The 20,431-nt window shown below is 50.1% G+C and overlaps 7 protein-coding genes across 7 annotated transcripts; 3 read left to right on the plus strand and 4 right to left on the minus strand.

Moving 5' to 3' along the window:
- Positions 1-2: 2 nt before the first annotated feature.
- Positions 3-948, plus strand: N7474_001638 (uncharacterized protein; the record flags this gene model as incomplete). The annotated part of the gene is made up of 2 exons (XM_057193053.1): positions 3-326; positions 388-948. 2 exons carry the CDS (start codon positions 3-5, stop codon positions 946-948), a joined length of 885 nt encoding a protein of 294 aa, XP_057058006.1.
- Positions 949-1,228: 280 nt separating this feature from the next.
- N7474_001639 (Ankyrin repeat-containing protein) lies at positions 1,229-7,157 on the minus strand (the record flags this gene model as incomplete). The annotated part of the gene is made up of 3 exons (XM_057193054.1): positions 1,229-1,285; positions 1,340-1,756; positions 1,917-7,157. 3 exons carry the CDS (start codon positions 7,155-7,157, stop codon positions 1,229-1,231), a joined length of 5,715 nt encoding a protein of 1,904 aa, XP_057058007.1.
- Positions 7,158-9,905: 2,748 nt separating this feature from the next.
- N7474_001640 (uncharacterized protein) lies at positions 9,906-11,697 on the plus strand (the record flags this gene model as incomplete). Its single annotated transcript, XM_057193055.1, has 5 exons — positions 9,906-10,187; positions 10,240-10,480; positions 10,528-10,596; positions 10,649-11,095; positions 11,141-11,697. 5 exons carry the CDS (start codon positions 9,906-9,908, stop codon positions 11,695-11,697), a joined length of 1,596 nt encoding a protein of 531 aa, XP_057058008.1.
- A 401-nt stretch (positions 11,698-12,098) lies between these two features.
- N7474_001641 (DUF890 domain protein) lies at positions 12,099-13,878 on the plus strand (the record flags this gene model as incomplete). The annotated part of the gene is made up of 8 exons (XM_057193056.1): positions 12,099-12,229; positions 12,269-12,410; positions 12,462-12,472; positions 12,523-12,604; positions 12,691-12,746; positions 12,979-13,069; positions 13,127-13,390; positions 13,444-13,878. 8 exons carry the CDS (start codon positions 12,099-12,101, stop codon positions 13,876-13,878), a joined length of 1,212 nt encoding a protein of 403 aa, XP_057058009.1.
- A 173-nt stretch (positions 13,879-14,051) lies between these two features.
- N7474_001642 (tetratricopeptide repeat protein) lies at positions 14,052-16,868 on the minus strand (the record flags this gene model as incomplete). The annotated part of the gene is made up of 1 exon (XM_057193057.1): positions 14,052-16,868. The coding sequence occupies one exon, from the start codon at positions 16,866-16,868 to the stop codon at positions 14,052-14,054; it is 2,817 nt and encodes a 938-aa protein (XP_057058010.1).
- A 271-nt stretch (positions 16,869-17,139) lies between these two features.
- N7474_001643 (glycoside hydrolase family 5 protein) lies at positions 17,140-18,736 on the minus strand (the record flags this gene model as incomplete). Its single annotated transcript, XM_057193058.1, has 4 exons — positions 17,140-17,805; positions 17,867-18,247; positions 18,310-18,574; positions 18,639-18,736. The coding sequence occupies 4 exons, from the start codon at positions 18,734-18,736 to the stop codon at positions 17,140-17,142; spliced, it is 1,410 nt and encodes a 469-aa protein (XP_057058011.1).
- A 495-nt stretch (positions 18,737-19,231) lies between these two features.
- N7474_001644 (uncharacterized protein) lies at positions 19,232-20,419 on the minus strand (the record flags this gene model as incomplete). The annotated part of the gene is made up of 1 exon (XM_057193059.1): positions 19,232-20,419. The coding sequence occupies one exon, from the start codon at positions 20,417-20,419 to the stop codon at positions 19,232-19,234; it is 1,188 nt and encodes a 395-aa protein (XP_057058012.1).
- Positions 20,420-20,431: the final 12 nt, after the last annotated feature.

A 20,431-nucleotide genomic window follows, 5' to 3' on the forward strand; every position in this document is an offset into this window, starting at 1 on the left:
CAATGATTGGCAAACGGAAAAGAGACACCGCCGTCAAATTGAAGGCTCCAGAAGAGTCCAGTCCTCCACCAGCGGACAATGCGCAGGACGTGTTCCGCAAATATTTCGAAGCGCAGTTCAAGCCTCTGGATCTACCCAGCGTCCAGACCGCCAACGATGAAGATTCCGAGGATCTGAGCCAAGAGGATGAACTGGTCTCGGAATCCGAATGGAGTGGCCTGGACGATGGAGATGACAAAGAGCCCAGAGTACAAGTGGTGGAACACAAGAATGTCCGTGTAGACCCGGACGACATCATGGATAAGAAAGCGCGCAAAGCGTTCATGGTATGCACTAATGCTTTATGATCTGTCTTCTCTCTCCATACTAACCCATGTCCTATCGCAGAATGCCAAACCTCCATCTTTATCTTCGTCCACCTCCAAACCAGCCACAGTAACCAAAGACGCCTCCGACTCCGACGACGACAAGGCCGGAGACGCCGAGAACCTCAAACACGACCTTGCACTCCAGCGTCTCCTCCGCGAATCCCACCTCCTCGAATCCGCATCCGACCTCGCTCCGACAGGGAAAAACCGACTCAAAGCGCTGGACCTGCGCATGCAAGCTATCGGCGCCAAGACATCGCTTTATAAACAGGAGAAAATGCCTTCATCGCATCGGCGAGGCATTAAAGCCAAGGCAGCAACCAAGGAAGAAAAACGAAGGCGCGAGGCAAAGGAGAATGGTATCATTCTGGAGAAACCAGCGCCTAAAGTGTCCAAGAGCTCTTCGGGGCGCAGGGAGCGTGGCGTTGGTGGCCCGACTATTGGAAAATTCGCGGGTGGGACACTGAACCTTGGAAAACGAGATTTGGCGGCTATGCAAGGTCCGAAAAGACGAACTGCGAAAGGGGGCAGAGGGGGGAGAGGGGGTAAAAGTCGTCGGGGTGGTTCCAGGACTGCCTAGGTATATATCTCACGAGTGACGAACTTGAAAACATGAATCGCTTTGGAAAAGTAGATTATAATATATTCTCTCTGGATATCCATAGGCAAAGCCTGCTGATTCCACCCTCATTTCACCCTATTTCCTCTAATATTTCTGACCGGGAATGTATCATGCTACTCGCCTAGCTTCGTTACTCTAAGCGCAAGTCCACAGCGGTTGGTGATGCGGCACAAATTCAATCTGCATTCGATATAGCTATTCATAAACTTTGGAAATCATAATAAACTAAGGACAAAGATCATTTCTTCTGGAACAGCTCTAAGATGGGAGTATTGTAGTACGCGGCCGCCATGTCCTGCACGCAAGTTAGCCATCACCGAAGTCACAGAATGAGCTCGCAAATACTTACAACAGCCGTTCTCTGCCTGTTATCTTCTTTCATTGGATCCACTCCCAGGTCCAGAAGGCGCTTAAACGCCTTGATGCCATCCGGATATGGTTTGTGTTTGTCCCCGTTGGACGCCGCAAGAGCATGCAGCAAAGTGCACCCTTCATTGTTGACAGCAAAGATATCTGCCCCGGTATTGAGCAGAACGTCTATGTGCCAGATCACTCGAGGACGGTAATCACAGACAGCCAGCTCCCGGCAATACGGAAACATGAGATTTTCACCCTTCTGGTTGAGCGCATTGGCTTCCACACCTGCTGCAACGAGTCTGTTGAATATTTGACCGGGTAACTCTGATGGTTCTACCATAGACTCGGCCAGGTAATGCAACACGGTGTTCTCCTCCGGATCTCGTTCAAGGGGGGTTGGCTCCTGCGTCTAGCAGAAGGGGGAGGCACCAATAATGCTGGAGCTTCGCAGCTAGCAACAACGGAGTCAATCCGTCCTTGTTCTTGCCATGCAAGAGTGGCGGGCGTTTCTCTAGAAACAGAAAGAGAGTTTCCTTGAAGTCGGCCGTCACAAACCAATCATACCTCACAGAGATAACTAGAAGATGGATGGCGTTATTGCTGTACTCGTCCACGGCAGATAAGTCGGCGTTCTTGTCATACAGAATTTTCGCACGGGTTGGGGCTCTCGGTGCCTCTGGATTATGGCATCGGTCATACCACTCAAGTCGACCGCAGTCCATGGGGAAGTTACACATGCACGCGGCTAGCAACAGAGTCCGACCGTGGCCGTCTCGAGTTTCCAAGTCGAGATCCGGAATAGAAAGAAAGGGCTCCATGATACCACCCTCTTGCACTATAATGTGCAAGATGGTTGAGCCGCAAAATGGAAGGAAAACATCTGCTCCGTGCTCGAGGAATTGATGGATGATGTGCGCAGCCTTTTGGCGCTTGTCGGGTTGGTTCCATTTGGCCTGCCCGGCGTAATGAAGAGGATAATACTCCTCCACCAAGATCTGGTTTCCCCGATGATCATTCCAAGGATCCAGTGGACAGTTGGGTACTCGGATCATCTTGTTACAATCCAGCCCTGAATCCAGAAGGAAAGTTACAGCGTCGACATTTTGTGATTCCATTGCCGAGTAAAGAACTGGGTAGTTACCGAAATTGATATCTGCGCCGTGCTGGACCATAATTTTGAAAATCTCTGGGTTCTGTGCGCTGAGGGCGAGAGGGGTCCTGCCATTATTGTCCATCACATCTGGATTAGCCCCAAGTCTCAGCAACAGCTGAACAATCTCTTTTTCTCGATAAGCCGTGTGCCATATCTTGCGTGCTCGGACAGCAAGGTGTAGAGCAGTTTCTCCCTCTGCATTGCGGAGATTGAGATCTGCTCCGTGTTGGGCTAGATATTCAATCGCAGAGGCCTGCCACCATCGAGTAGCGAGTGCAAGAATGTGAAGAGCACCTTCATGAGACATAACATTGACATCAGCTTCAAAAACTTCCACTATAACTTTGATGACATCCAGGTTTGCGGAGCTCCTTTTAGCTGCTGCCAGGAGGTATGGCTCTTCGCCAGGGCCGCCATTGACCCAGCCCGGGTCTTGGATTGTTTTGCCAAGAGTCTTGAAGAGTTCGGGATATCCAAGCCACGCAAGGGTAGTCATGACGCTTGGGTCCGTCAAGTCGGAATCTCGTTTGCGCATGTCAGCTTTCGAGGCGAGGAACTCAAGACACTCGTATTCTCTATTTTGTAGTAAATGAAGACCCATGCGATGCACACTGTCTCCTTCGCTGAGCTGCTCTTCCAATATGGAGATGATAGGTTCACTGTTCAAGGTGAAGTACTTCTCTTCGAACCTTCTTCCTGGAGTTCTGCCTTTCCCGGCTTGGTCAACAAGCGGTGCCAGGACCGTAATCATCTCGGAAAATTCGTCGTCCACCGCAATATCCAGCGGAGTACCTCCCACGTTGTCGGTAGCAGCAATATCGGCGCCATGGTCCAGCAACAAATGTATGATGCCCTTTACCCGTGCGTTGTGCACTTCGTTGCAGACCTTCCCATAGAAGCTTTGGGGCTGTTCTGACTTTTTGGGGTCGGGTCGGAAGGAATCAAGGATGGCCATTTCTGGCCCCTTGAACTTGTTTAAATCGATATCCCACAGATCTTGTTCGCGGGGCAGCTCGGCACAGGCATGGAGAGGCGTCAGGCCATTCTTGTCTCGGGCCATAACATCTGCATTCGCCTGCAGCAGTAAAGCAACACTCTCATACTTCCCTGAACGACACGCGTCGTGCAATGGAGTCCGACCAGCAAGACTCTTTTGATTCACAAGTTTTGCGCGATCACCGGGGGAACATTTCTCCAATGCAAGACTAAGAATACCAGTTTGGCGTGTGATGGCGGCAACATGAAGTACATTTCTGGACGCACGAGTCAAGACTGTCAGGTCTGCACCGTGATCAACAAGTCTGGAGAAGAGTGCTTCGGAGCGAACTGCCGCAAGGTGAATCGGATACACGTTCTCATAGTCGGGTATATTGACACCAGCTGCGAGATCCGAGGCCAGAACTCGGTCAAGAAGAGCTATCCCCTCGCCTTCTGTCTGTTTAAAGCCTTGTGCAAGTAGATATGGCTCGTGATAGCAAAAATGGTGGAATGGAGTAAGACCGTTATGGCATTGAGCAGTGCTAGAAATGCCCGCATTTATAAGCAACTGGGCCTTCTCCATCAGTTTAATGCTCGGTGTAAGCATTATGGAGTGTAACGGCGTCCACCCCTCGTGATTGTCCATCAAGGGATCAGCTCCAGCTTCCAAAAGTAGCTTGAGAAGTTCAAGGTCCATTCCCCGCACGTGGAGTACACCATTGCCAAAGTGATCCCGTACGTTGACGTCTGCTCCGAGATGCAGCAGATGTCTGACCGCTTTGCATAAATACGCCTGACGAGAAGCAACGGTATGCAGCAGCAGGGTATTTCCCAGGTCGTCTTTGGATTCGAGGTCTGCACCAGCATCAACCAGAACTTGCACGCAGTCCTCATCATACCCCCAGTCTCCCAGACTATTCAATGGAGTTTCCAGGTGATGATTCCGGATAGTCGGGTCTGCGCCTAGTTCCAAAAGTTTCTTGATGATCCCTCCGTCTCTGGAATGTCGCATGGCAAAGTGTAATACACTGAACCCGTCATAGTCTTGCATATTCCAGTCGGATACAAAGGGCACCCAGTGTTCGAAACTAGAGTCGTCCTCAGCGAGGACTGCATTCCAAAATGCCGGCTTTCCGTTTTCTCGGTCACGCACGTCAACTCGAGCTCCATGTTCGACGAATGCTCTAAGACCGGAGCCATCATCTTCCCGGACATAGGGAACCATTATCCCAGACCGATACTTATGGAGGGGCGTTTCTCCGGAGTCGTCCATTAGCATTGGGTCCGCTCCATTTTCTAACAATGCGGTTGTAATTGTAAGATTATGGGCAGCACTATTATGGAGTGGACTCCGGCCAATGTTGTCCTGAGCGTTTACATCACAGCCAGCGTGGAGGAGAAGCTGTAAGCATTCATGCAAGTCGCGCTGGTAAACTGTCGTCTCTTCAGACCCAGTGAGGCTGTGAAGAGGAGTGTATCCAATTTCATGCTTGTCAATGCTCTTTCCTTCTATAGACAAGCCTCTGCTCCGAAGATGGGGGTCCGCGTCGTGCTTTAACAAGAGCGCAATAGCACTTGAATGCGCGTTCTTTGCAGCAATAAATAGAGGCGAATTTCCCTCGTGGAGTGCGTCCACATCCACGGAGGGTAGATTAAGCAGAAACTTCATCACGTTGGTGTGCCCTGCTGAAGCTGCCCAGTATAAGCAGGAATTCAGATCGTCTGGTTTGACGACGGAGACCATTTCACGGACAGACTCGACATAACCAGCTTTGCAGGCTACCTGCAAGGCCGAGAACCCAAAGTCAGATTGGCGACGGGGAGACTCATGTTTTTCATCCCTTTTGGACACGGTGACCAGTGGGCTCACACCAGCCGAAAGGAGAAGACGAACGGCGTTATAGCGGTTAGCCCGAGCTGCATAATGAATAGGTTGTCTCCCAACAGAATCAACCACGTCTGGCTTGGCTCCTTGGTTGAGTAAAAGGCCCACACACTCGTCGTGTCCCAAGAATGCAGCATGAAACAGTGGGGTTCTCTTTTCTATATCAGTCTGAGAGACATCAGATGTGCCTATTATATGTCGGACATAATCGGTGATTCCAGTGAATGCTCCAACATGAATCTCTGACCCCCAAGGTTCTTGGTTTTCATCTTGAGATTGATGTTGATCTTCGCGAGGCATGAATTTGCTAGCCCAAGCAATGAGTCCCAGATTGTCCTTGGATATAAATGTATGAAGAAGTTGGAGCAAGTCATTCCGCATCGGCGCTTCTCGTGCATGAAAGGGCCAGTTTTCCATGGAATATTGAACAAATGGGTAGTCTAGATGAGTGGAATTTTCAGACCTAGACTTTCGACCTTCGTCCCAGAAACCGTTCCATTTGGAAGACGGGATCGCCATCAGGTACCTGAGACAGGTCGACGCGAGAATAAAGCGGCAATTAGATGACTCAATAACTGGAAATGCGGTGGCATCCCTGGATAAATCGAGTAGAAATTCGGTAAAGGAATGATGAATCACTGACACCGTTTCATCTTCCAGAATTTCCAATAGTGGCCCGCATGCCTTGCGAACTGTTTCCTTGGTGTTTTCTGTGCCATCATGGAAGTTGAGTAAAGCTGTGATTTCCAATAGGCGAAGGGGCCGTTTTGCATGTGTGACCCATTGAAAAATCAGAATCTGGCGCTCTTGCGGCACATTCGAGCGATGTGAGTGATCGTGAATCATCTGAGTATATATGTCCTCCAGTTTTCGAGGAAGAGATTGCAGCAATTTCTGTGTCGATTCTGGACATAAAGCTGCAGGGTCCTTGAGCAATTCGTCTAGAATCAGACGAGTAGACAAAAATGATTGATGTGTCCGGGCCTGTGTATCGGTTTGAATCACTTGCTTCACTTCTGACTGAATCATATTCTCTTGGGACAAGCGCCAGTCAATATACACTGGGATATCTCGGTTCATTTGCTCGGAATCCATGCGGAGCTCCACAACGGAATGGCGCAGAATGTTCTGAATGTGAGGGAGTGGACGACTGGTCATAACTAACTTCGCAGAATTGCCCAGTTGGATCAATTTGTGCAAAAAGTCGATTTGCTTAGCGTCCATCTCATCCAGAGCATCCACAACACAGTACGCGTTAGGGAGTGCGCTCAAAGCGTCAACTAGAAAACCCCAGAGCTCTTCAAGGGTGATATCCTTCGCAGAGTTGTTTTCTGTCATCAACTGAGCAATCTGGCTCCGAAGTGCAGGGGAGTAAGCCATAGTCTGCGAGATCCAATCCCGCACAAGAGTGTGGCAGTCATGATTCTCCGCGATGATCTGTCGGAAGAAGAAAAACAACACTGGGCCTCCCCTCTGGGCTAGAGTCGAGATAAGCGAGGCGGCAAGGACACTTTTGCCAGCTCCTGCCACTGCCTTGATCCATAACGGTGTACCAGAAGACAGCCACCTTTGATATTCGGCGGTGTCGTAGATCCAATCACCAGTACCAGGAACACGCGAAGCCAGGTGTTTTTTGTACTCGCTAGCCTCGCTGTCGTAGTCGGTCGGTTCCAGCCACTCTTTGATTGTCTGGCCGTTGTCTAGCGATTCTCTGTCTGGAGTGTGGGGCTCGTCGGGGTTTTCGCCTCCGACATCGACGACCACAAACCCGTCTGGTTCTGGTGATGATTCCATGGTTGTCAGAGAATCATGTCCTTCTGTGAGGAAAAGAAGAATCCCCCTCCAAGCACGTGAGTCAAGTTCGTGTTCGCGCTCGTATTCAGCCGCAACTCGCTTAATCGACTTGCAGAGGATCCGGGCGCGCCTAATAGCTCCTCCTCGTATGGATTTCAGGTAGTTCCATCGTATCAATCGAAGCTGATCGTGCTGTCACTGCCTTCGGGCATCAAGTGTGACTGTGTGAGACCATCTATATGGCGAACATATATTTATCAAGGAAGAGGGATCTCCACCAGAAGCTAGCGTCTCACTACATAGTCCGAGACATTTGGTCAATCTTTCGGATCTACCTTGGAAGGCTCGTGTGGTGCTGCAATTGACGCGACATGCCCATAATGTAAGAGAATCAAGAAGATCGACGCCGAAAAGGACATAATTCAGTGAGATAATAATGAGTATTCCTCAAACAGCATAGCTAATGCGGCTTTGATGGGAGAAAGTCGATCTGCACCTGGGGAAACTGGGATAAGCTCCATATGACGACGGTATGCTGGGGTTTGCTTGACCTTTGTGATGATCCTGCGTTCTTCAGCGGACGCTCGGGAATTCTTCTCTATCTGAAATGTCAGGAATTGGTTTGCCGGAAGAATGAAATGAGTTAAAGTGAAAAATGATGTAGTTTCAGAGTCAGGGGCCGTCTAAACCATCAATAACTTGGCGAGTTTGTTTTGTATAGTACTGTGGGTAGACTGTATATCTCCGTCTGAATGTTGATTTTCGACCGCAGGAATCGGGTCTTGAAAATGAAAATATATCCTAACCTCAGAATTTAGCTTTATTGCTGTGGGCGCGGGGTTTTTCTAGATTCATGTTACACGGGGACTTCAACAAGAAGTGGCTTAGCTGCTGCAGTGTAACCAGAACTATCCGACCCTACAAGTGTCGAGGGCCATGATGATCTTGGATGAATATGATAATTATCGGCGACCTTGACTCCTATCGACCCATATCCCATGGCCTTTCCCCAATATGGACGGGTCTTACGTTCAGTTCGCCGACAAGGGTCCTCATTGGGATGCATACAATTCCTGACAGTGATGTCAGTTCTCAATCCTCTTGACCGTGGCCGATCGTGAAGACTGAATTCCATTGACACCATCGACCTTCAAAATTGCTAATCCGACCGATTTGGATCAGCCCTGCACTGCCTGTAAGTTATGGGCTACAGCATTCCGGCCAAATTGTTACTGTAAGGTGCCAATCGAATCCCATGCATACAGATAGAGCAAGCTGTTGAGACTGATGCCTAGTCCTTGACGGGCTGTGCTGAAATTCTGGTCAGGTTTGCATCTCGATATAGTCTAGTCATGATGTAGATAATAATAGTTCGGGCCCGTATGACTCGGATAGCAATAAGAATCCGAAAAGATATACTTTTCGACGGGAGAACCCTTGTCAAAGGGGGCTCCTGAGTGGGTCAGATCGGCAATGATTAGCATCATTATACACTATCAAGTGCTAAGGCCGTTTCGGCTGTCGATCATGCCTGTCTAGCGCCAAACATTGTCCCAAGCAGGTGTGGGCCGCATTCCTACCTCTTTTCGCTCCACCGATGATGTCTCGGCTTAAATATGCAAATGCAATCGCCGACTCGCTTGGCGGATACGGGCCTCGGGTGCTTATCTTGCCATTAGTGTACTGCCATTAGACTTGTTGCAGCCCTTGCAAGTATCCGCTCCCTGGATCATGCCCTGGATTGGGTGGCGGCTTGATGTCAGCAACCAGGGCAGCGGTTCATTTTAGTTGTAGATAATCCAAAAACATTCCTTAAGAGGGATAGCTTAGCGTAAAAGCTGCCGCATATGTAAGCGATCGTGATTCCCTTGGGACAATTTTGCTCTGCTTGGCATTTCTGGATAGGACTAATATAGTTGAGCATATGATGACGTACAGCCTTGATGAGTACGCTAGGGTCTTTGGACCGGGTCCACGTAAAGGAAATATACTTCACTAAATCTTAGGACTCCGGCTTTATTGGTCTCCTGGTCTTGTATGCCATTATCATGGGGTCGGCAAAGCTCCAACAACGGAACATCCTAGATGATAATCTACCAAATTATGGTGCTAATAATGTACTTATTAATGGTAGCTGTAATGAGGCCATCTCGACCTTTCTAGGGTGAGACCTGATTGCGTGACGCTTCCGTTATGTAGATCGGTCGTAGATGATGCGTACTGCATGCGTATGCCGGCCTTCGGAGGAATTTCAAGTGGATAATGGCATTTATACTATGAAATTAATGTTCAGAGAACATTGAGAGCCTAAACAAAAAAATTTTCTACCTCCGATGCATCCTAAAGCGAGAGTACTTTCACCGCAGTGTTTGAGTATAGCTAACCGGAAAATCTTCAAGCAATATGGGGCACTATGGAACAACGCGCATCCCAAAGACAACACGACAAATTTGCTGATTTTACCTCTTCATTGTCACCATTTACCAAGGAGATAAGGTGCGGGTGATCCCTTGATCGAACCCACAGTGGAGCATTGACTTGACTTTCAACGCGTGGCCCATTTCAATATTTTCGGGGCAGTGCTATAAGGGGGTTCTGGGTGACGTCGAGATACAAAAGGGCCATACCATTCCAAAAAATTTTCACCCATCCAACAAGATTGGAGCAGCAGATGTTTTAATCCTACTTGTGGATAACGTTTTTCTTTATATAGCCGAGTTTCGGCTTGCATGGCTAAAATATCTCGATATGTCTGCATTTACATCAACAGAAACGCTCAAAAACGATCAAACCCCAGGGAGTTCTGTCACTTCAACGCCTGTCTCGTCACCTCTCAGTGAAAAGAAACTTACAATACCGTCACTGTCCTCGGACACGATCAATATTGAAAGCCAGACTGAGCAACTACCTCCATACCATGTTTTCACTCGAGCCCGCAAGTTGCAGATGGTCTGCATCGTCTCCATGGCCGCCATTTTCTCCCCTCTGTCCTCCAATATTTACTTCCCTGCGCTGAACGAGGTGTCAAAAGTCAGTGGAGAGCAACCATTTGGAGTCGTCAGTCTGACTTATCATTGCATAGGACTTGAATATTTCTATGTCACTGGCGACTTTGACCATCACTGTATTTATGATTGTGCAAGGACTGGCTCCGAGCTTCTGGGGCTCCATCTCTGATGTGATTGGACGCCGCGTTATTTTTATTGGGACGTTTGTTGTCTATATTATTGCAAACATTTGTCTGGGTCTCTCGACAAACTATGGAGAGCTTATGGCTTTCCGTGCATTGCAGGCTGCTGGTAGCTCAGCGACAATATCCATTGGTATGGTTGATTATATACTCTCCAGGGTTATTTACTAATTTGCTTAGGGGCTGGAGTGATCGGTGACATTACCACCTCTGCAGAGAGAGGCAGTTTGGTTGGGATATTTGGTGGTGGTAAGTCGTCCCTACATTTCTCAATATTTAAAAGAAAACTCACGCGTCCAAGTTCGCATGTTGGGACAGAGTATTGGTCCAGTATTTGGCGGGATCTTGTCCGAATACCTTGGATTCAGATCCATATTCTGGGCTTTGGTTATTCTGTCCGGAATAAGCCTTTTGTCAATTCTCTTCTTCCTTCCAGAAACACTTCGCACCGTCGCCGGCAATGGAAGTGTCCGTCTCCATGGACACAGCAAACCATTCATCTATTATCTCACAGGACAGAAAGAGACGCAGGCAGATGCAGTACCAGAGAAAAAGAAATCCAAAGTCAGCTTTCACACAATTCTGGCTCCTCTCGCTTTCCTTACTGAGAAGGATGTCTTTATTACATTATTCTTTGGCAGCATTGTGTATACCGTGTGGTCCATGGTCACCTCCTCGACGTCAGCACTCTTTCAGTCAGTATATGGACTCAGTACCTTGGAGATTGGCCTAACATTCCTGGGAAACGGTAAGCGCATTTACCCAATACGAGTTACTCAACTAATTTTACCAGGGTTTGGATGCATGTCTGGATCATACACAATTGGCTATCTGATGGATTATAACCACAGAAAAACAGAGCGTGAATACTGTCACCGACATAGCCTTCCTCTCGACACACGCATCACTACCAAGACACACCCAGACTTTCCAATTGAACACGCTCGCATGCGCAACACTTGGTGGATCACTGCCCTGTTTATCACCTGCACGGCAGTATATGGGGTGTCACTTAAGATGCCTCTTGCTTTGCCGATCATCCTTCAATACCTCATTGCTTACTGCGCCACGGCCATTTTCACCATCAATAGCGCTCTGGTTATTGATCTGTACCCTGGAGCTAGTGCTAGCGCAACGGCCGTCAACAATCTGATACGCTGCTTAATCGGTGCTGCGGGTGTGGCAGTTATTCAGCCTATTATCGATGCTATCACTGCCACCTGGACATTCCTGCTGCTTGCTGGAATTACATTCCACATGGTTCCTTTGCTGATGATTGAAATGAGATGGGGAGCTGGTTGGCGACTTGAAAGGATGGAGCGGTTGAAGAAGAAAGAAGGGTCTTGCTGACTGTGAGATATTCTCGACAAGTTTTTTTACCATCAAAAAACTAGTCAAACGTTTTGTTAATAAGTTGGATTCTCCAAGGGAAATTAGGACAAACGTCTTAAAACAGGTACATATACACAGCGATGGCCATACAAGCCAGTAGTAATGAGTACATACCGCGGCAGCAGTTCTAAATATTACTATTGTTCCCCGGATTTCACAAGATAATAATTCAAATAGTTAGTATGGAATCGTATACATAGCGACCTTAGCTAAGGCTCAAATGAGAACATGAATGATCACATGACCCGCGTTAGTAAGACTAGCTGCTGCGACATCAACATCTATTCCACCTGCCTCAACGAACAGCCTGTATTCACCTACTCCCTGAAGACCGATGCTGGATGCAGCTTCCAAGAACAATGCAGAATGCACGCAACCTGTACAAGAACGACGTCGATTTCGCCGCCCTGGCTTCGCAGTCCCCAGACTTTGCCAAGCAGTATGTGAACATTAGACGCGCCGCGGAGATACCTTTATTGAAAGTCAAGCAGTGTGAAAGACGGCAAAGTGGACTTCAATGATCCACAAGCTGTGCGGTAAGTCGGAAATCCACCCCTTCACAGCAGCCGAGATACGCATCTAATTCCCACGACAGCCAGTTGACCACCAGCCTGCTTCAGCAAGACTTCAAACTCAAGGTCGAGGCGCCGGATGATAGACTGTGTCCACCGGTAAGAAATAATATATTCTAATCAGACAAACTTTTACTAACTATCTTGTAGGTACCCAACAGGTGCGTTGAGATTTGCAACAAAACCTGAAACAGCATCTCTGACAATATAGACTCAATTATATTCTGTGGTTGCAAGACCTGCTCGACTCTACCGGCGGAACGCTGAGAGACGAATATGACCGTGAACGCGAAGTAATCGGTTTAGATATGTACGTCGTACCAGTTGAGACATTTTCATTCCATTCTCTGACTTGTTCTAGTGGAACGGGCTGTTGTAGTATCTACCCACTGCTGGGTTGTACACTCCGGCCACGGTGGCGGTTTATTGCCACCGGTAAGATCTCTGGAAATAAGCTACTTTAGCTATATGCTGATCAGCATTTGCAGATATCGATGCGAACAATATACGCACTGCCAAACACAACGTGGCCCTGAACGACCTTGAATCTCGTATTCGCATCATTGCATCCCGTCCCGAAGGTCCCCTTATTCCCATCAATGAGCTTAGTGATGAAACGTACGTGTAGACTGAATCTTTCCTCATCCTTCTACTAACCACCAACCAGCTTCGACTTCACCATGTGCAACCCGCCCTTCTACTCCTCCCGGGACGAGCTTATCCACTCTGCCGAACTCAAAGCCCGTCCCCCATTCTCGGTATCTCATTCTAATCACCTTTCAACTAATTCATCTCAAGTACTGATCATATTACAGGCATGCACCGGCGCCGAGGTAGAAATGGTCACTCATGGAGGCGAGGTAGCCTTCGTAACACGTATGCTCGAAGAAAGTTTACGATTGCGTGACCGTGTGCGATGGTACACCTCAATGCTGGGCAAACTGAGCAGTGTTTCTGTCATTGTCGAGAAATTGATGAAGCATAATAATCAAAACTACGCCGTCACCGAGTTCGTGCAGGGAAGCAAGACGAAACGTTGGGCTGTGGCATGGTCTTGGAGTGACCGTCGGCCTTCCATGGTGAGAACTGGATCTATCAGCGAACGTATCCTGGTTGCTAACATTGTTGCTAGGCTGCGGCACGCGGTATACTGGGGTTGCCAAAACACCTCCTCCCCTTTCCTGCAGAGTACACCTTTACGTTAAACCCCGAAGCATCAATTGATGACACAGGCACCGCTATAGATGCGGAGATGGGCTCACTTCCCTGGTTCTGGACCTGGGATCGTGCATTGTGTACCGGTGCTGGATTCGCAAGTGAGAATGTCTGGTCTCGACAGGCTCGTCGGAAGATGAAGCTTGCTGGCCAAGATGGAGCTGCAGTCAAGCCCACCAGCATTCCGGACCAAGTGGCACTTGGTGTTCGTGTGCAGGCAAGACTGGTTATTGGACAGAAACCGGAAAGCAAAGAGGTGCAGGTGCTGATATCCTGGATACAGGGGACGGATAGTGTGCTTTTTGAGAGCTTTTGTGGAATGCTTAAGCGGAAGGTGAATGCGGTGGCTTGATTCATGACTGCATGTAGATAATCGTTGGGCTCTGTGAGTTGAAAATTCTCCTTGCTAGCAAATTGAATGTGATAATCTACAAATGCTCATTGCAAGCACGAAATTGGCAATTGGTCTTTTTGTCTATCACTGCAAGGGTTATATTCACAAATGCCCATCCATCATCTCACGCACTAATTCCCAGTGACCTCCGCCTGCAACTCCTTCAACCGATTCCAGCCTTCCGAGTTCTCCCAAAAGTCTTTCCCTTTACCCAAGATACCTCTAACAGCACTCCTCGCCTTGAACCGCCAGTCCTTAGCGACCATTTCAGCCTCTGCATCACCCTCAACCTTCTGATCCTCGCGATCCATAGGACCGTATCGCGCATATCCATCACGGACAAGCTTCTCCGTGGCACGAACAACATCAAGCCAGGGCTTCTCATCGCCCATTTGGAACGCGCCCTGGACGGATGCAGCGACTGTCGCGCGCCATGCTTTCTCGTGGGCTTCGAGAGCACGGAAGGGGCGGTTGCGCCAGAATTCGACGCGGGAGACGAGGAGCCATAGGATTGAGGAGTGGGTGATCAGCGGAACGATTTTATCGTCGACCAGGGACAGGATTTGGCCGGGGATTGTGCCGGTGCGGACCACGGGTGCGGACTCGTGGTCTTCTGATGGGATAAGGAGAGAGTCATAGTCGAAGGTGGTGACCATGAAGTCGATGAGCATGCCCAGGATGGGTAGATCGATGCACTTCTCACCCTTCTTGGATCCAAGAAGCTCAACTACTCGCTTCTGAGCGGCGATCACTTCACGGAATGGAGTAGCTGGCGGTGGGATTGCTGCGGCCACTGTTAGGACATTGTCCCAGACCCGGGCATCGTTGTTTTTCAGTTGTGCTGCACGCTGCAGGGCTGCCAGAGCCTCGCGTTGGCGTTTGTAGGGGTCTGTTTCGGCGGGTGATTCGCCATCGGTGGTTTCGCTGACCACAGTGTCAGGCGTGGGTTCGGGGGCAGGAAGACGAAGCATGGCTACAGCAAGATTGCTCCATGCCTCGCCATCGGTATCGTCAAGTTGGACAGTGAAGGTAAAAGAGTCAACCGCATCGTTCCATCGCTGGAGCTCGAGCTGGACACATCCAAGGGCGAACCAGGCCCCATGGTTCAGCCTGTTGATATGCAGACTCTTCCGATAGGCAGCCTCGGCCTTCTCTAGCTCTGGCGGTGTAAGAGCCAAGTAGTGGCGAGCCAGAGACCGTTGAGCGCGGGCGTATCGCTGTCCCGAGACCTCCCAGGCACGCTCATACATCTTCTCATCCTTATCGATATCCCCAAGAATGCAAAACAAGCGCGGTGCCTCTGCGGGTAAAGGTGACCGCTCCGGCCCATCGAACGGTTCACTTTCGTCGTCCTCGTCGGGGCCGGACGCCTGGTAAAGTTGGCGGCGTACGATGCTCTTGGCTTTGCCTTCTCGCTCGGTGGCAGCGTAGCACAGGGCAACCTCTGCCCACATCTGGAGTCGCTCATAGATCTCAAGAGCAGTGCGCAGACCACCCAGATCAACCCACCGCTTGGCTAGCTCGGCCTCGAGATCCCATCGTGTTGAGAAGTTGAGAAGCCAAATATACTCCAGCCTGTCAGCAGCGGGGGCCGACTCTGACTTTTCAGGCCGAGGTAGGAAGGTAGTGGGCTCAGCAGATGGTTGTTGTGCCGCCGAATCGTCCGTGGCAGTATCTGCAAGGACCTGGTCTACAAGAGCTTGCATCTGCAGCACGGATCTCTCAACCGTCCGAGAGCGGAATCCCTCAACGCGGCTGCGAACAAGCAGAGCCTGTGTGTAGATCTGCCAGTTGGAGCTGCCGCCTTCAAGCACCCGGATGGCGTAGGGGGCGGTTTCCTCACGGGTCAGGCCGTCCTCGGGAGAAGTGTTGGTAATAGCAGAGACCAAAGCCAACAAGAGAGCCGAGTCCACTGGGTTGAGGATTGGCTGATTATTGGCATCCACAGACGCCAGAGCTGGCGAGAGCTCCTCCTGGACCGACACTGATTTTTGGTTGCTATTTTCCGAGAAGGAGATAGCTTCAAGAAGAGTATCGTCGTTCAAATCCAACTTCTCGGGACCTGAGGACTTTGCAGCATCCGATGTATCGTCCGCACTCTTGGCCAGAACCACCAGCTGACTGATATCACGCTCCTGGAACTTAGTCCGTTTGCCCAGTTTGCCCGTCAAAGCGAACTCAAACTGCCGTATCTTGGCAGACTGCTCAATATCACTGCGTGCTTTGGCATCAAAGCCATGATGCGTATGCACCAACGATCGCTCCAGCAGGAACCGACCCTTTTCCTCCGCATTCAACTCAGTCTTAGCCAGCTCGTCTAGATCCTTGTATATCAAACCCTGCAGTGTGCTCGTGACTTCGGAAAGCATTTTCTGGTGGAGGAAGTTGACGCGCATGCGTGCTGTCTTTGACACAACCGGGCCTTCGATGCTTGCGTCTACCAATATCGCCTTGGCAATAGAGAACAGCTCGGCGTTTGGGGTGAGCTTGTAGGCCGCTTCACCGTCGACTGATAGGTCTCGAAGAATCTTCTCTCGGACAGTCCGCATTGTAGCTTTGTCGGATCGCAGCGCAGCTGGCAAAGCCACCTCCGCCGGGTTAAAGTCGAGAGGCGGACCGGTAACATTGGACTGTAAGAAGGCAAACAGAGCAGCCAGACCAAGATGGAGAATCTGCGATTGTGTTTGTCCAAGGGTCAACCCATCGTTGGCAGTTTGCTGCAGCGATCGAGCCTTCCCTGCCACAAACTGGGTGTAGGAGATATCGCCGCGCGCGACCTTTGCGACGGCCTCGTTGTCAGACGCATCGTGACCCAGGACCTTTCTGGCGATTGGCAGTTCGAATATCGGGACGAGATTTTCGGAGGTCAATCGAATGGGATCGTAGCGATCTTTGAGGGGAGAAGCCCCATCAAAGACGCTGTTCAGCGAGGCAGGATTGTCGGCCATCGCGACGACCGTGAAAGCGATCGGGGCGTTGGTGCAGTTCGCTGAAAAGTTCGGAAGGTAGATCGGGCTAGGTTACTGCAGTGAGCACCAGACCGAGACTCTGTCAGACAAGCCTGGTCATCCAGAGAATGTGGTGGAATTTCACCCCGCGATCTTTTTTTGCATTTTTTTATCGATAGCGTGGGGTTAAAGTAAGTGGGTGGCAATACATAGCCATAACCATTAGTGTCAGATGTTTCGTTCTATCTCCACGCACTATATCTATGACCATCTACTTCCTCACCCTCGCATGCTCCTTCAGGATCTGGTTCAATCCCTCACGCTGCACACACTGATCAAAATGGAAGCTGCGTGCTAATTCCTCCAGGTCGTTCTTCTCCATTCCCTGGAACAACGCCGCAAACTCATCCACAAACGTCCCCGCCAGGAAGCAATTGAACACATTCCGAATAACATGCATTTCCGTGTTCCAGGAGGTCGGATAGGTAGTTTTCGCAGTTGGGCTTACCTTATCAATCCAGTCAACAAGAGGGTGGAGTGCAGCCTCCGGCTCAGGAGCAGGACGGCGGCCCCATTTGTCCAACCAGAAGTCCTTCTTCTTCTCCAGGAAGGGCTTGATGGTTTGGTTCCATTTGCTTTGCGGGTTGGTGTAGATCATGCCCTGCAGACCAATATCCTTGTACAGCCAGATAGACCAGTGGATCTGTTGCTTGTCATAGATCTGCAGCTGGTCGCCAAGCAAATTGTAGCGCTCTTGGTTGATTGTCTCGGCGTCGGCATCAAGAGCTGGATCGGCGTATACGGGACCAAACTCGCCATTCCAGACTGGCGTGGCGTGTTCACTCATGAACTGCGCTTTGCGCGAGTACTGGCTTGCGAGGTGCTGTTTTTGGTCTGGTGTGCCCTTGTATCGGTCGCCAGTGGGGAATCCCATAGACTGGACAAATCAGCACTCCAAAATAAACTCGGAAATATGGCACAGTAGATATCACACTCACCGAATAATCATGCATGGCGTAAACACAATTTGGCAGCACGGTGTCGAAACCCCTCCACTCCATCGCGAAAGTGTTCCCATCCAGCCAAAGAATATGATCCGGATCGACCTTGCGAATCGCTTTCTCAATCCGCGCATAGAATGCCGGCAGCCGCACATGCTCTGGATCACAGGGCTCATTGAGCGGGTTGTACCCGGCAACCCAGTGGTTCCCTCTATACCGCGCAGCGATCTGCTCCCATAGCCAGACAGTGCGGTCCTGGTGGTCCTTGTAGTCCCAGAAAGCGGCATAGCTAGTCGGGTTATCAGAATGCCAGTCCGGGTTCTGGCCACCAGGCACGGTATGCATATCCAGGATGGTGTAGATACCGTGCTTGGCGCACTATATATATAAAGTCGAAGGTCAGCCCAACTTGCACGGGTCAAAGCACACTATGTACTAACCAGATCAACCACCCGATCCAGGTGCTTAAACCCAGACTCTTTCAGCACGCGCGGGTTCATATCATCTTCGAAATGGCGGTAGTTGAAGGGCAGTCGGAGACAGTTCAGACCCAGCTCCGCGAAGAATTTGGCGTCGGCGTCGGTGAAGAAGTACTCCAGCCATTTGTCGAAAAAGAACTCGTATTTTTCCTGACCAAGCACTTTGCGCATTGCAGAACGGTGCTGTGACTCGTGTCCCGCGAAGCCGGTGATGAAGTTCTCCATACTATTATCGATCGTCAGAAGAATGGGGGAGCGGGGGAGATTCCGGATGTACTAGAACGACTCACTTCATCCACCCGCCGATGGCAGCTCCTCGCAGGACAACTGCGTTTCCGTTTTGGTCGACGACATTGTCGCCCTTGACGCGCAGGAAACCGGTGGCCATTTTGTGTAGTGCGTTTCTGGAAAGGGCTGGCAGTGACTCGAATCGGTTATTCCCTCTAGTTCAACCGATGAACAAGAACCCCGCTGCTCGTAGTCGGCACCACAGGTTTAAATAGCAGATTCGCTTGACAAACATTTTAACCGCAGCCGCGGGGATGATGTTCTCTGTGTACCACAGGTCGGAAATGGGGTAAATGGACACTGGGGAAGCTTGGTCGTTAAGTATAGACCCCAATCCAATGGCATGTCGACCCGGGTAATCTCGTCTCCCATTTAGCCAGATGTCGCACTCCAAGCATCCCACACCGTTAACTATTGGAGCAAGATTTACAAATAGCAAAGCAGTCCAAATCAAACCTGACTCTTGTATTTTGATTTGAATAAAAGGAATTATGCCGGAAAAATATCGCTACCTGACTCTAACCCAACTCCAAATGCTAATGCTAATGCTAATGCAAAGAAAGAACCGCCAAACTCCCGCCCATAACTAGAAAACCTAGTTAGAACCCTCGATAACAACCCCACAATTCCCATTCGACACCTGCATCAAACCACCGCCGTCACCCTGCACGACAAGCGCATTCGCATAATTCGACCCAGAGCACGTAGTCGAGTCAACCAAGTAGCAGAACCCGACCCCAAAAGTACTGAATGCGCAACTGTCATCCTGCATGCAGCTCACGCAGCAGTCGTACGCCGAGTTCGCATCGCCTCTTCGCCATGTACTCCCCGGGATCTGCGAAGGAGTCCATGAAACCTCGGAGATATATCCACCGGCTAGGGAGCCGAAGTCCGATGATAGCCGTGAGCCGGCGATGTTGGGGGTTGCGCAGGCGGCGTAGAGGGATGTTGTACTGGATGCTGTTACTGTGTTTTTTGGTCTGAGTGTTATCGTTGGTGGTTGAAGGGTTTTTGTTGACGATATGGTTGATGTGACTGTGTAGAGGAATGTTGTTGAGATTTCCGGGGGAATTATGGTAGATGTAGCTGTGATGACGCTGGTTGTTCTGGTGGTGATTCTTGATGCGGGTTCTGTTTTGGTGATTGGTTTGCCGACAACGATCTCGATGATGACCGTTTCGATGATTGTTTCTTCTATATACTTCACGGCCTGCGGATGCCGCAGGTCTTTAAAGCCTATAGATCTTGACGGGGGGTGGTCGAGCCCTCGTTTGAGTTCGATTGGTGCCACTGCTGTTTCCGTTGGAAGGGTCGACACAATCGGCAAGAAGTCGCCTGGAGCATCGATAGTCGAGGTCGACGTGACGGTTACGGTGGTGTCTGTTGAGACGGTGCTAGAGACAGCGGACGGAGTCACAGATACAGTGACCGTCTCAAACTCGGTCGAAGTGACCGAGGCGACATCGGTATCCGCCGCGGCAGCCACATACACCGTAGATGATACCCAGTCCGTCTCAGTCACAGTCACGGGCTTGAGGTTCCTAGTGGTTGTGAAATGGATGGTTGACAACAAAGTAACCGGCTGCGGATTTGTCCTCGTCTTCGCGATCGTCAAAGTAGGAACATGCCCACGGTGCTCAAACAGGCCCAACTCCGTGTGGCGAGTCAGCACCGTCGAAGTGTGGCTCTGAGTCCTCCGCTCATAGGGATCAAGGAGCCTTGGCGCCCCCTCTACGGTCACGCAGAGCCCGGCGAGCAGAGCAAGAAAGCCAGCGACACGCATGGCCGTCCGTAC

Source organism: Penicillium riverlandense (genome assembly GCF_028828495.1).
Source record: "Penicillium riverlandense strain IBT 135883 chromosome Unknown utg000001l_segment0_segment0, whole genome shotgun sequence".
NCBI classification, from domain to species: domain Eukaryota; kingdom Fungi; phylum Ascomycota; class Eurotiomycetes; order Eurotiales; family Aspergillaceae; genus Penicillium; species Penicillium riverlandense.